Source organism: Camellia sinensis, chromosome 15, assembly GCF_055761805.1.
Source record: "Camellia sinensis isolate YWXY chromosome 15, ASM5576180v1, whole genome shotgun sequence".
Lineage (NCBI taxonomy): Eukaryota > Viridiplantae > Streptophyta > Magnoliopsida > Ericales > Theaceae > Camellia > Camellia sinensis.
The window spans coordinates 77,433,055-77,448,510 of record NC_138975.1 but is presented as its reverse complement, the minus strand read 5'-3'; the positions used below and the strand labels follow the sequence as shown (position 1 = coordinate 77,448,510).

Below are 15,456 nucleotides of genomic sequence, written 5' to 3'. Positions count from 1 at the left end.
TCTAACACCATTTTTTTTTTCTTGTTCAGACTGTGTTTAGTGAGAGCAGAAGTTCTCCATTTATTTTGTTTGTGAAAGACGCCGAGAAGTCCATTGTAGGAAATTCAGAATTATTTGCAACATTTAAAAACAAACTTGAGAAACTCCCTGATAACACCGTCATTATTGGTTCACACACTCAGACTGACATTAGTAAGGAAAAGGTAATTATAGTCTAATTTTGAGAAGCTCCTGTTATGGTGACTTTAGTTTGATTTTTGTTTAAAAAAGCGAAGGAGAGTATTTATAAGCATGAGAGTCAAGCTTCTTCTAAAATGCTGCAAATGTTCTTTACATTTTTGATGATTTTGGTTTTGAAATAAGGAAAGTCAAAATGGTGTTCATTCTTAAAATTGTATTTCTGAATTAGATTTAAAAGGTTTGCATCCAAAGTAGATCTTTGAAGAAAGGAAAAAGGCAGAGAGTTGGAATAAGTGCTCACCAGACTAGTTGCCTAATTTCTTTTAATATGTAGAGTGGAAAAGAAACCCAAAACTGTTAATATTGTTAAGTTTGTCTTCTGTTCTAGATTCATTAGTGAAGTCCCAGGCCTTCAAAGGGGAATTGTTTTATGAAATACTATTAAAATTGTTCAATTAATCTTGAGGTTGAAACTTGGCCTACTAATCTTGAGGCAGTGGATTCAAAACCAAGGGCAGCCACTTGGTGCCAATTATGCCAAAAGTTAGGTTTGTAGACTGTACCCAATCTACTCCTAGACCCCCATCAGATGGGGACTAAATAGGGTTTACTTTTTTTTATTATTCGAATTGTTATACTGCACTTATTTTTCTATGTATTAGAGTGACGCAGACCTTGGAAATCCAAGACTCCACAGTCTAAACCTGAATTACTTTTTCTTGTAGCCTCTCTTAGGAGAGACTCATGGCTCGAAACTCGAATACCTTAAAAACCATACCTTTGTTGGAAATCCAAGACTCCATGGTCTAACCTGAATTACTTTTTCTTGGAACCTCTCTTAGGAGAGACTCATGGCTCGAGCCTCGAATACCTTAAAAACCATACCTTTTTTGTGGGCCCAACAAGTTATGAAAAACTATCTATTAGCTTACCTCATAGTATCTTCGTAAACAAATTCCATTTGCTTCTCTTGCAGTCACACCCTGGTGGTTTGCTTTTTACAAAATTTGGCAGCAACCAAACTGCTCTTCTTGACTTTGCTTCCCCGGTAATGTTTACTCTTTTTGACTTGGCTTTCCCCATAATATTTTTCAGTTGCAGTGTTGAATGCTTTGTTTCTAATTGTTGCATATCCATGTGTTGTAGAACATTATAAGGGAAGAGAGAGAAAAAGGGAGAGAGGAAGAACACAAGGGCCACAACCCTAATCACATTGGTTATAGCCTTAAGCTCAATATTATAAATCCAAAATTGTCTAATACAATGTCAAAAACCTAATATTTATAAACCACTAACCATAATTAAATTAGGAAACTAAATCCTAATAAAATAGGAAAAGTAAATATTAAAGAATACTAAATACTAAACAGAATATCAACTATAATAAGGACAATAGTTAATAAAATTGTAAATGAGCCCTTTGTTCTTTCTTTCTACTGTCTTTTTGTTTAATCAAGGATGGGAATGGGACTTATTCCCATTTCGCCGTAAGCACGGACACTTTTAAGAAGGTGGCATGTTCATTTCCGTCACTCATTAAACACTTCTTGGCACTCATCCAAATGTGTCCTATAATTTTTTTGAATGATTTTATATCCGGACATTCTTCATACACTATGGGGGACATATGTGTCCATCACTACACACATGAAACTACTAAGAAGTTCGAACAAAATGACTTAAAGACACAAACAATGTAGATTTATAGGAACTAGTATTTTGTTATATTTTGTTTTCTTTGAATGATATATTCATATATATGACTAATAATAAATATATAAAGCTCTATATTTTGTGTGTGTACTCCATGTGGGGTGTTTTGTATTTTTAAAAAATTGTCATGCTGACGTGTTTGTGTCGGGTCGTGTGTCCGTGTTCATGCTTCTCACGTATTTCGCCATATTTATCGTGTAGTTTTGATAATGGGAATACCATTTGTACTTGAATGAGATAACCTTATATGGTGGGTTCTCATTACGATACAGTGGGGTGGTATTCTCATTCCCATTCTCATTCTATTTGAGCATTTTTTGGTTGATAAAGTTAGTTTGTAATTGATTCTATTATTTGTTTACATATAGTATTAAACCAAATATAAAAGATGAAAATGAGGTTTTCTTTTTTTGATCAACAACAAAGAATATCAATTGAAAAGTAAAAAATTACAAAAGGAAGGAGGACAAGGTGCTATCCCAAAGAAAAGGAAATGGTATCATTCACATTCTACAAGTGAGACACAAATTCTGTCCATTCCAATCACAAAACCGTCAACTAATCATGCCTCTCACCCCGTTAACTATTCTACCCAAGAGAACTGCCACTAGGGTAAAAAAGAAAAAGGAGAGGATTTTCCTGGCTTCCCATTTACAATAAGTGACATGTTTCATGTCGAAAGACAACTCCAAATTCACCACCTCCATCTCTCTTCGTATCCCTCCTTTTGCATCACAAAATCCAAAAATGACAATCTACATGATCATATGCTTTCTCAAAATCAATCTTAAAAATGAGACATATCTTCCTCAAATCCCTATATTCTTCGATCAATTCATTTGCCACCAAATCTATATCTAAAATTTATCGACCCTTCACAAAGGCACCCTAAATTGTAGATACAGTATCCCCCACAGATATGTCCTTTATCTTTTAGACAAAACCTTCCCCACAATCTTATAAAGAGATGTAATAGGCTTGTAATCACTAATCTTAATGAGTTCTCTTTTTTAGGAATTAAGCATATGAATGATGCATTGGTGTATAATATAAAGACTCGCATCAAATCCGCCTTCACCACCTCCCAACATTCTTGGAAAACTGCCATGGAAAACCCGTCTGACCCTAAAGCTTTATCTCTCTCACAATCAAATACTGCCTCTCTAATGCCTTCAATCCTTGGTCTCATCACCTCCCCTTCCAAGTACAATTTGAATAAAAATTATAAAATTTATTAGCAATTTGATCTCTTTCCACAATTACAATTTAACTCACCTCAAGTCTTTTGATGAATTTCATTTTCATTTTCCCATATGCAACCTTTTGAAAAAACTTTAAATTAATGTCGCCCTCCTTCATCTGTTTTAATTTTCCTTTTTGAGCCCAAAAAATTTGTTCCCTAAAGATTATCGTTTCCAATTTTAATTTTAGCTCCTCCCTTGCACTCCTCATTGAGTCATCCAAACCCTCCTTAACCTCAATAGCATCCACCTCTTCAAGTCAACGACTAATGTCGCTCTTTGTGAACTTCAAGTCACCAAAGACATCCCCATTCCATTCCTTCACTTTATCCTTGATCATTTTCAAGTTCTTCATAAATTTAAAACATTCCCATCCTTGACACCTATTGTTGGTCCACCAATCTTAAAATTATCTTTGAAGAAGTGATGCCCCCATTTGAGAGGTCAACTCTCAAATACCACCGGACAATGATCAGACCTGTCTCAAGTTCGGGGAAAACTCTTCCCATACCAATAAAAAGAAAAACCGGTCCAATCTACAGCGTACTAGATTTTCCTAGAGGTTACCAAGTAAACATAACATTAAACAAAGGAGGATACACTAGAACACACTTTCTTATAAACGAATCAAAATCCCTCGTACCTCTATTAGTTGAAGTTCCATTAAGTTTCTCCTAGACCAATCTAACTGTATTAAAATCTCCTCAAACACACCAATTTGGAAAGCACAACCATAAAGTCCAAATAATTCCTCCCACTATTCCATTCTCCTAGAAGGTGAATTAGGGCCATAAACCACGATCAAACACCATTGATTATTGTCATGGTTTCCAAACCTAATTGATAATGAAAGCTCCCCCATAATAGTCTCACAATCTAAAATAATTCTCTCACCCCATATAATCAAAATACCCCCAGATGTACCACAAGATGGCAAAGAAGCCTATTTCCTATGTTTAGTTCCCTAAATGCTCTTAATAAAATTCCTATCACTTTCCTCCACTTTAGATTCTTCGAACATTACAATAACTGGTTGTGAGGTTTTCTTTTCAAGCCATATTCCTAGCATGTCCAAACTTTAAATGGGAATATTTGATTCCTTGGTATTCCTAGATATCTATACCCTAGTTTGAGACGTTGATTCCTGAACTCACCGTTAGTTTGTATGGATCCTTGTGATTAGGATGCATCATTATTTATTTCATTCTACTTGTGTAAAAATTTATGTATTATTGATTGATGCTTTGATGTATTACAAGATTGTTGAATTGATTGATTGATTAGTACAAATGTGAGAGGCTCCTTATATAGGAGATATAGGTGTAGTAGGTGAAGTGGAGGTGGTAGTGGTGTAGGTGAAGTGGAGGTGGTAGTGGTGTAGTGGGTTAGGTGAAGTGGAGGTGGTAGTGGTGTAGGTGAAGTGGAGGTGGTAGTGGTGTAGTGGGTTAGGTTTAGTGGAGTAGGTGAGGTGGTAGTGGTGTAGGTGAAGGTAAATTCTAACAGCCCCCCGCAAACTCAAGGAGGATAGAAACTAACCAACTTGAGTTTGAAGAGAGGAACAAAACAAGAAAATACATAAAAATAAAAAAAGGATAGGAGACACTGTATGGTCGTGTCAGACCATTGGTGAAGACACTGGATGGTGGTGTCATAACGTTGTAGAGGACACTGTATGGGGGTGTCATAACGTTGTAGAGGACACTGTATGGTGGTGTCATAACGGTGTAGAGGACACTGGATGGCGGTGTCAGACCGATGTAGAAGACAGTTTATGGGGTCATGTCGGACCGTTGTAGAAGACAGTTTATGGGGTCATGTCGGACCGTTGTAGCAGACAATGTTGTGACAGTTGTTGTGACAGTTTACGGAGTCTTGCTGGTCCCTTGTAGAAACTAACCGGAATCAATGTCGGGACAGTTTACAGAGTCTTGTCGGACCCTTGTAGAAACTAACCGGAATCTATGTCGGGACAGTTTACAGAGTCTTGTCGGACCCATAAAGGAGCTAACCGGAATCAATGTCGGGACAGTTTACAGAGTCTTGTCGGACCCCTAAAAAGTCGCACCCTCAAAAGGTGTGCCCAATCTTTCAAAAGGCGTGCCATCAAAAGGCGTGCCCAATCCATAAAAAGACGTGCCATCAAAAGTTGCGCCCTCAAAAGGCGCGCCCACTTCATCAAAAGTCGTGCCCGACAGAAAGCGTCGAGCCATCAAAAGGTGAGCCGGAGACGCGGTGAGGCACGTGAGCGACAGAGTGGCGTGTCGGCCGCGTCGTCAGTGTCGATATAAACCAATGCGGAGGCTGTGCTTGAGGCAGAAGCGAAGAAAAAAAAACCTGGGAAAAAACTTCTGAAAAACTCTTCATTTTCTGAGAGAGATATTCGTTTTTCTGAGAGATTGCCTCTAAGAGCTGCAAATCTTGAAACACTCCCCTTCCGAACATTATCAGTCTGAAATTGCTATTTCGCTGAAACACTCAGCAACCCAAAAAACATGGCCTCTTCATCCCGTTCAGCTACCCAGAATATGGCCTCTTCATCCCGTGGTCTACTCACTCTCTTTCCTGACCTCAACGAGTCAACAAGAGAGATAACTGGTGCGGAGGCCCGTGAACCTCATCCAAACACCTCTGGTTTTGCTCCGTTGAACTTTCCGATGCGGTCGGTGGAGCAAAGAATGGCAGTGCAGTCGGATGTGGAGGCCAATCAGTATACATTGAAGTCATGTGTGGAAACCATGACTGCGGTTACAAATTTGTCGAACCGGCTGCAGAGTAGGACAAATGAGGTGCAGCAGTTAAACGCCCAACTGGCTCTGCTCCAACGCATGTATAAGGATGCGCGAGCAGAGTTAAGTGTGCTAAAGGCGGAAAATAAGGAGCTGAAGCGGAAGGCCACCGTGATGTTCCGATTTGGAGGTCCGCCATATGCGGCAGTGGAGGAGTATGGGGGAGTGATCATGCCCAGTGGAGTGGGAAACACAGAGGCAACACCGGCAAGGACTGCCCAGGACGGAGGCAAAAAGAAGAGACCTGCAGTAGAGTAGAGGAGAAAAAGTCCGCCTGTGGATGAGGTTTTTTTTTTTTTTTTTTTTTTTTTTTTTTTTATGTAAAATGGTGATCGGAGTTGATCCTGATATGAATAAAATGAGTGTATTGGGCAAGTTCGTCGTCTGCCAAGTGTTTTTTTTTTTTTTTTTTTAATAATAATAATAATAAGAATAATAATAATAAGAGGGGACAAGCCCACATGGGTGGAACCAGCAGAGGGGTGTGATGGTATGATTGATTATGTTAATATATATATATATATATAATAAAAGAAAAGAAAAGATGGGTATAACGAAAGTGGGTGGATTAAAAAACAGACCAGAGAGAGAGGGAGTGGGTTGGAAAACTATATGGTGGTTGGGAGCAAAACCGTGGGCTTGAGTGTGGAAAAATAAGAGAGAGAAATATTAAAAAAAAAAAAATTGTGGTGGGTACGTGGGTAGTGGAAAAAGGGGCTCACCAACTAAAAGTTGTCTTCTTTTTGCTGACTTGAACTTGTTTTTTCGCCATGAGAATTGCCTTCACTATTGCTCTCCAAATTCATCTGATTAGCATGCCCAGATGCCTTCTGAGAATCCTCAGACAGTGCTGCCAAGGATGCATGGGCACAGGCTGCAGCAACTCTAGGTCCGATGGCAGAGGCTAAAAAGGCAACCAGAGCCATAACTGGATTAGCAGAATTTGCAAAAGGACTACTCTCAGTATCAGGGTCAGGTCCTGCTGAATCTCCATTTGAATTTGGAAGTGATCTTCTAGAATCACCTTTGTTTGACAAATTCGAGGAGAGGGACACAATTGGAACTTCAATATTTTCCAGTTGGCCATCCTGCATTGGAAGACGGACAAAATGAAGGATGCATTGCGCTTTTGACTTGGTACCAACATACTCCGCTATTTCATTCCAATTATCATTGTAGATTTCCACTGCTTCAAGCAGCAGTAAGGTTTCCTGATCTGTCCAACTTTCCCCATCCAGGTCACCATAATCTTTTGTAGAATCAACCCTTATAAAGTCCATGCTTGAGTGACCAATAACATATCTTCCATCATGGAAGCAATCCAAGCATAGTAGTATATCAACCTCCTTCTGTGATTGATAATAGACAATGGGCAGGGGACGAATCAGTTTGTTGAGGAAGGAGAGAGAGAATTAGAAATTTTGGGTTTGTCCGGCGGACGGCCAAGGCGAGGCTGCCGTCCGCCGGTGAAGCGAAATCACTAAATTCTCAACCTTGCTCTGATACCATGTAAAAATTTATGTATTATTGATTGATGCTTTGATGTATTACAAGATTGTTGAATTGATTGATTGATTAGTACAAATGTGAGAGGCTCCTTATATAGGAGATATAGGTGTAGTAGGTGAAGTGGAGGTGGTAGTGGTGTAGGTGAAGTGGAGGTGGTAGTGGTGTAGTGGGTTAGGTGAAGTGGAGGTGGTAGTGGTGTAGGTGAAGTGGAGGTGGTAGTGGTGTAGTGGGTTAGGTTTAGTGGAGTAGGTGAGGTGGTAGTGGTGTAGGTGAAGGTAAATTCTAACAACTTGTTATTGCCTAGTTCCCTTCATTGAGAATTTGCTTATCATTGATTTGAATTGGAAGAGAAGGGTTTCGATCTGTGTCCTTAAGTCAATTTGAGTATGTAATAATCTCCTTTGTCCCTTCATGGTTTCAATCTCAAGATATCCTGTCCTTAAGTCAATTTGAGTATGTAATAATATCTCGTTTGTCCCTTTATTTTGGCGGTCCTTCCTCCTTTTGGGGGGTGAAAATGATCGTCACAATTAACTTTTCCCTAATTTTGTTACTCCATTTGAGATGCCTTATATTCAGTACTTTCCTCTTCTTCTTCTTTTTTTTTTTTTTTATTGTCCCGCGGCATCTTGACTAATTTTTAAAAAGGAAAAACCCATTGACCTGCTGTGAGATTTTTGGATTTGGCATTGAAACCAGAAACCAGCTAAGATAAAATGAATCCTTTTTTATTTTTGCAGTTATAATCTACAATTTTCCTTACAAGTTTTTAAAGTGTTTTCAAAAGTTTAATACTTTTTGTTGATCTTTTCCTTGTGGTAGTACTAGTTTTTAAAATGTTTTTCAGCACATTTTCCCAAGAGCTTCCCATTTGATTCCGGATCATTCCCTACTTCATCTTTTCTGTCTTTTCCTAAGCCATTTTTCACTTTCATCTCCCACTTCAGCTTCCCATTCTGGTTAATGTAGTTAGTTCGTGAGTGTCTGGGATGAGTAAGAGAGAGGATATAGAGGAGAGGTGCATAAGGCACATATATACTCAAGTTGATTACATTCATGTCTGCAGTTCTGCTAACAAACAATCTTGTTTCGGTGATGTTTAATTAAAGTTCACCTAGAAGTGATAATCTACTCTCCCTTCAATATATATATATATATTATCTTTTTGTAGTTTTTGATTCTATAGTTTTTTTTTTTTTTTTGTTTTTTTGGCTGGGTTTTTGATTCTGTAAGTTTTCTGATCGTAGGCATTCTTTGTAATGTCTTCGCTAAATGAGTCAGAGTACATAAGGCATTTGGTTTGACATTTTTTCATTATGTTTGACTGAACTGGTTCTCCTGCTGCTTGTGCTTGTCTTAGCTTCCATTTGCAGAGGGTCAGAGACTTGATATTATTGTAGTTTGTTTTCTCAGGATAGTTTTGGGAGACTGCATGAGAAGGGGAAGGCGGTTCCCAAGGAAACAAAGCTGACAAAACTTTTCCCCAATAAAGTAACCATTCACATGCCACAGGTATGTCCTTGCTGTTCTGGGAAAATCAGTTGGCTTGTGTTTTTTACAATATGTAATCGTAGGTTATAAGCCATTGCAGGATGAGGGACTTCTTGTGAGCTGGAAGCATCAATTGGATAGAGATGCTGAGACTCTTAAAATGAAGGGAAATCTGAATCAGCTGTGTACGGTGAGCAATTCTTTTATAACTAGATTATTGAGTATTATGAAGTCGTCTTGTTTTTTAACATTATCAAATTAGTGTATATGTTTGCTCTATGGATGGAGTTTCAAGTTTCCTCCACAAACTTATTAAACTTTCTAGTCTTGCTCCAAATGGTTAAGTCTTTGAATGTTTAGTTTTATACTAATACACCTAAATTTACTCCATGAAATGGGACATTGACTTCAGACTAATTCCTCGAACTTTATAGAATTCCAACTTATAGTTAACTTGAAGACCTTTAAACTTAATTTTTCAATTGATGTTGTCTTTGATTTTTAACTTCTTGGGCATTTAAGTTTCAAAATATCGTGAAATGCAACACATCAGTGTTGACATCATTGTCATGCTGTTTATTAAAGGGAAAAAAATTAAAGGGAAAAAAAAGAAAGACCTTTTGTCATTGTATTGTTATGTATCTATGTCTTGGCAAAAGGCAATAAAGGAATCTAGGAATGCCCAGGCTCTAAGCATGTTAAAAAATTTCATACTTTGTTTTATAGTGTAGGGTATTTTCTTCAAGGTTTGATGCTTAAAGATGTCACATTTAGAAATGATTCACATTTATAATCTGCTGTTTTTGTCTTGCATAGGTCCTGAATCGGATTGGGTTGGAATGTGATGGATTTGAGACATTGTCCATCAAGAACCAAACACTTACAAATGAAAGTACGTTTTGGTTTTTGTCACACAAGGAAATCCAGTATTGCCCTTATAAATGAATAATTCCTGAATAAACAACAACTTAGTAAAATTATGTATTGGCATGTATTGAAGGTGCAGCGAAGGCAATTGGGTGGGCTTTGAGCCACCATTTAATGCAGAACCCCAAAGCTGATGCTGATGGAAGGCTTGTTTTGTCTAGTGAGAGGTAATAGAGATCTTGCCAGTGTAAATTGGAGTATTTGTTACTATGTGTTTGATACTGACATATTGCAATTCTGGCAGCATCCAGTATGGGATTGGAATTTTACAGGCTATCCAGAATGAATCCAAGAGCTTGAAGAAGTCGCTAAAGGTATTATTTTTGGATTGTGAAGTCCAGATGTATGTTTATAAAATTTTATTTATACATGCATAAATATAAAGGAAATTCTGGTGTGAAGCTTTTTCTTAATTTCTTTTCTAGGGTTACATATTAATTAAATTTTTGGGCTTAATCTCAGGATGTCGTGACAGAAAATGAATTTGAGAAAAGACTTTTAGCTGATGTTATTCCACCCAGTGACATTGGACTGACTTTTGATGATATCGGAGCTCTTGAAAATGTCAAGGACACACTAAAGGAGTTGGTGATGCTCCCTTTACAGAGGCCTGAGCTTTTTTGCAAGGGTCAATTAACAAAGGTTTTCACATCTCTCCTTTTTTCAGCGTTGATAATGGTTGCCTTAGCTGAAGAATAGTTTAGGCTATAACAAATTGTGGTGTTCGTATGCGTCATGTAGTTTTGGTTAAAATGTTTTCTGTGGTCTACGGTGCGGATGAGATTATTAAAAAATAAAATAAAATAAATTATAAATGTACACTTGTTTGAAATCACCAGCTTTTTCTCTTTCAATCAATGATTCTTTGACAAAATATGGTTGGTTATCTAATTTATTGTACTATTTTTTTATTTTTCTCTGTTCTGGTGCAAATGCTTTTGTTGACCATATTCCTGTAAACATCATTTTTTGATGTGTTTCTGCTGAATGGGTATTGTTGACCTATGTTTGGAGTCAGGCACCGCACATTTTCATGCATGAACACGACACTCTAATTGCTTATTGATACCATATGCTTTGAAGTAGTCTATAGAGTATATAATTATTCTAAAACTGGCATATAAAGATCTGTGTGTGTGTGTGTGTGTGTGCGCCCATGGTTTTAGGATTCATGTCTGGTATATTGTGTTTTTTGCCCTTACCAGATTTTGGCACTTCCTTTCTGTTGGTTTTTTTAGAGATGATTTTATGAGTCACCAAGAGTATGCAATTCTGATGCTTTGATTTACAGCCATGCAAGGGTATTCTTTTATTTGGGCCCCCTGGAACTGGAAAGACAATGCTTGCAAAGGCTGTGGCCACTGAAGCTGGTGCAAACTTCATCAATATTTCTATGTCAAGCATCACATCTAAGGTTAATACTGATCAGGAGATTCTATTAACTATGGTTATATCTCTTTGATGATTTCACCTACTAGTTTTCAACTCACTTCTGTCCCCATCTTACTGCAGTGGTTTGGCGAGGGTGAAAAATATGTGAAAGCTGTCTTCTCACTAGCTAGTAAAATTGCCCCTAGTGTTGTATTTGTTGACGAAGTATGCTCTGCTTATGACTCCTTTAGGCCGTGTTTGGATCATGATTTATGGATTTAGATAGGAATTCGGAAAGGGAAAGGAAAAGCCGAGAGAAATGTGAATGAAGCATAAGCTAATTTTTTCCTCCACTTGCTTTGCCTTTTTCTTTTTTCTTTGAACATCCCTATCCAAATCTTTGATCTAAACACAGCCTTAATATTTTGGATTTTGATTTGCGTCAACTTATTGAATCCTTTTGCTTGTCTTTTTTTTTCTAAAGGTTGATAGCATGTTGGGCCTGAGCGAAAATCCAGGGGAACATGAGGCCATGCGTAAGATGAAAAATGAATTTATGATGAACTGGGATGGCTTGCGAACAAAAGATACAGAACGAGTTCTGGTACTTGCAGCTACAAACAGGCCATTTGATCTTGATGAGGCTGTTATCCGAAGGCTGCCGCGTAGGTAAAACCACAGTTCAAAATGGGCCCAAAAATTAAAATGCTGACTTATCTTTGCCCCTGCATTTGGGAGTTTTTTAGGTTGTGACGTGTGTTTTTCAAATAGATTGATGGTCAACCTGCCGGATGCTCCAAATAGAGGAAAGATATTGAAAGTGATCCTAGCCAAAGAGGATTTGTCTCCCAATGTTGATTGGGATTCAATTGCAAGTATGACAGGGGGATATTCTGGAAGTGACCTTAAGGTAGCTTTTGGTCTCTTTTTTTCCTCGCATAACATGAACTCTTATTATTGTTGATGCGTGCTGTGTTTCTGCCACACTCAAAAGTAAATTTTTTACATTGCAGAACCTATGTGTAACCGCTGCCCATTGCCCAATTAGAGAGATTTTGGAAAAGGAAAAGAAGGTTTGTTTCTTTCGGTTAATGAATAAGCAGCTTATTGAATTGGAAATAGAATGATATCATTTGTGTATAGTAACAACTGAAATTATACTTGTGCCATAATCATATTTACTGCCCAAATGTTTGGTGATTGTTGTCCTCATCAATGTGTTTTCCATTTTATTTCTGGCTGGGAAATAATTAAAATGAACACTGAAAATTTGACAGGAGCGAGCTGCAGCACTATCCGAAGGTAAACCCGCTCCAGCATTGAGTGGCAGTGCTGATATCCGTCCTTTAAACATGGACGACTTCAAACATGCTCACGAACAGGTAAAGAGGAAACAACTGAAGATTACATATGATTTATAATTCACTCAATCATCTTATATTATTTCAGTTTTATTTATTTTATTTTATTTTTGAACTCGCCTTCTTACCCATTACCATACTAGGTTTGTGCAAGCGTTTCATCTGAATCTATAAACATGACGGAGCTCTTACAGTGGAATGAACTCTATGGCAAAGGGGGTTCTAGAAGGAAGAAGGGTCTCAGTTACTTCATGTGAAGGCTTGTCATCTCTGTACAAATGGTTCTTTCTCTTCCTCAACTCTCTGTACTTTATTTTCTCCTCTCTCCTATAGGCCAAGCTTAGTCACTGCTCTCTCAGAGCTGATGTGAAGCCATTTTGTCTTTAAAATTAGGTTAATTAAGCTACATTTTTATATCGTTTACTTACAAGATAGTTGGTATGAAGGTTGTATAGCCTTGCAAATTTTGGCATCGCTTAGTTTTTGTTTGGTCCCTCCCATCTCCTTGTTCTCGATGTGAAGAGAACCACTGCTCTATTCTAGTGAAGAAAAAAATAATAATAAAATAAACAAATAAAAATCTATAGTTTGTACACATATTTGTAGTCAATTCTTAATGATGATCTTTAGAATCCAATCAAACAATAAGAAATCTGCATGGTTATGATTTGTACTTTTTTTGGTATTTTTCGAATGCATGTTTAATTATGCGTGCTAACAAGTGTTTGTTTATGCAAGCTTATGAAATTTTGTTATGCAACAATCATCCTCAGTAGGTATACATTTTTCTTTTCTTTTTTCTGCGATCAACTCTCTGATTAGTCCCAATCACAGACCGCTGACCTTGGTGTACCAATATTAATACCATCACCAATACTTATTTTCATTTTTTAATTTAGAAGTAATACCTGGCAGATACCAAAAATGCATAATGTTTCTTTGCACCAATTTTTCCCTTTTCATTCGAAGTTCAGTCCTAAATTTGGTTTTGGTGTGGTTTTTGTTTTTGTTTTTAGACAAAATTGGAAAAAAGAAAACCTATTTGACAAACTAATATTGGAAATATTTTTTGTAGACATTTCATTTTTTAGGAAACAGTTGTAAGTTAATTTTGAATTTTTAAAAATTGTTTTTGCACCAATATGAAAAGGATGGATGTTTTCAACCATTTAAAAATTTTTTGCTTGAAATAAATAAATAAAGGGTCAATAAGGCATAGTCCGCCTTAAGGTTTCTGACAAATGTATAGATTTGCCATCTAGTGTTTGAAATTACACCGACCTCCTCTTTTAGAATGAGTTGTTGAGTAGGGGATGGAAAGTAACATATTGTAAATTTACTACTTTTTAACTGTCCACCAAATTCAATTTCCATTGTACAAAATTCGTTCTCAAAACCCAAACTATATCATTTATTATTCCATATCTAATGCCATCTATCTAGATCTAGTAACCAAATTATGTTTCTTACTTCTCCATGTGACGAGATTGCCTTCAACAAATGTGCAATATCTAGAAAGTAATCGTTTGTTAGTGATTGATCCAACTCAATCCGCATTAGTAAATGCCTTCACACTAAGATGTCTATGTTTTGAAAAATAGAGACCCTTTTTAGGAGAAGCCTTCACGTACCTCAGAATTCTTGAGTTCAATGAGCCTAAGTACACCATATGTCGTGATTATAAGCACTTAGTTTATTTTATTTTATTTTCATCCCAAGGTTGAAGTGCTTGGTACCTGTGTCACTTTGCAAGCACAACTCATTTTGATCACGAAAAATCCACACTTCTCTTGTAGATGTGGGCACCGTCAATATCCCACCATCTAGGCGGGAACCAGCAATATTTGATCCTTGGGGATATGAGATGTTGGAAATTGGATCAAAAAAACAGATGGGCACCAAATGATATGTCATTCGCATGTTGAAACCTCCGCGTGGGAAGTTATTTTATTATATTTTTCAAAAATTTATTAAAACTAAATTTGTTAAAGTAGAATTAACATTAAAATAAAAAAATTACTTGGCATTTTGGGCTTTTGGTGAAAGGTCACTCAACTTTTCTTGCAAAGAGGATAAGCTAAAATGTTTTTATTCATTAAGGACAAATATCATAATATCATTAAAATATGACAAAAATACTCAAAGTTTTACTAGTTTCTTCCCCCACCATCTTAGGCTACCACCACCGCCAGTGACTAGCCACCAATGACCACTACCTTTAGCGGTCGTCGAAGATTGCTTTCTGACCATTGATCACTGGCCACCATTTTTCAAATGAATCTCCAACGGCCATTTTTCAATGACAACCACCACCACCACCACTACCCTATAACCACCACTTAGCAAATAACAAAAAAAATTATTTAAACCTCACTATTTTATAGACAATAAAAATTTACTCTATTATAATAATAAAATTTTACTGTATATTGGACAGTGGAATTTTACTGTGTCAATGACAGTAAAATTTTACTATATGAATTTAACATTTAAATGATAAAAAATTTCAACATCGTTTCAACATCACCAATCAACACACTTAGAGCATTTTCAAGTGACTCTTTAAATGAGGCTTGTTATAGCTAAGATTATCATATTTTAGTCACTTCAATGAGCTAGCTATTACAATAGCTATTTTAACAAAATTCTTCAAGACTAGTTACATTTGAAGGGTCTTAAGAGGCTCTTTAAACAACTTGTGTGTATAAATAGATAAAATAAAGAAGAATTACTTTTTTTTTTTTTTTGGGGTATTTTAGCTAGTGAAAAATGAAGAGTACATGATTTTACCATTGCTAGTAGAAATATTAAATAAAAAAAATTATCAAAACATTTCTAGAGTAAAATTTTACTCCATGTTGATAGTAAAATTTTCTT

The 15,456-nt window shown here is 36.8% G+C and overlaps 2 protein-coding genes across 2 annotated transcripts in view; one reads left to right on the top strand and one right to left on the bottom strand.

The window, feature by feature from the left end:
• Positions 1–15,456, top strand: part of LOC145813075 (uncharacterized) — a 103,071-nt gene that overhangs the window by 80,447 nt on the left and 7,168 nt on the right. Inside the window, exons 11-24 of the mRNA XM_082908339.1 lie at positions 30–203; positions 1,157–1,228; positions 8,843–8,941; positions 9,021–9,110; positions 9,737–9,812; positions 9,921–10,014; positions 10,092–10,161; positions 10,310–10,489; positions 11,139–11,261; positions 11,360–11,443; positions 11,703–11,887; positions 11,990–12,128; positions 12,232–12,291; positions 12,496–12,600. Coding sequence (XP_082764465.1) covers positions 30–203; positions 1,157–1,228; positions 8,843–8,941; positions 9,021–9,110; positions 9,737–9,812; positions 9,921–10,014; positions 10,092–10,161; positions 10,310–10,489; positions 11,139–11,261; positions 11,360–11,443; positions 11,703–11,887; positions 11,990–12,128; positions 12,232–12,291; positions 12,496–12,600 — 1,551 coding nt within the window. The remainder of the gene's footprint in view (positions 1–29; positions 204–1,156; positions 1,229–8,842; positions 8,942–9,020; positions 9,111–9,736; positions 9,813–9,920; positions 10,015–10,091; positions 10,162–10,309; positions 10,490–11,138; positions 11,262–11,359; positions 11,444–11,702; positions 11,888–11,989; positions 12,129–12,231; positions 12,292–12,495; positions 12,601–15,456) is intronic.
• LOC145813746 (SWI/SNF complex subunit SWI3C-like) lies at positions 6,556–7,338 on the bottom strand. Its single transcript, XM_082909662.1, has 2 exons — positions 6,945–7,338; positions 6,556–6,899 (listed from the first exon to the last, which is right to left on the bottom strand). Exons 1-2 carry the CDS (start codon positions 7,198–7,200, stop codon positions 6,646–6,648), a joined length of 510 nt encoding a protein of 169 aa, XP_082765788.1. The 5' UTR covers positions 7,201–7,338; the 3' UTR covers positions 6,556–6,645.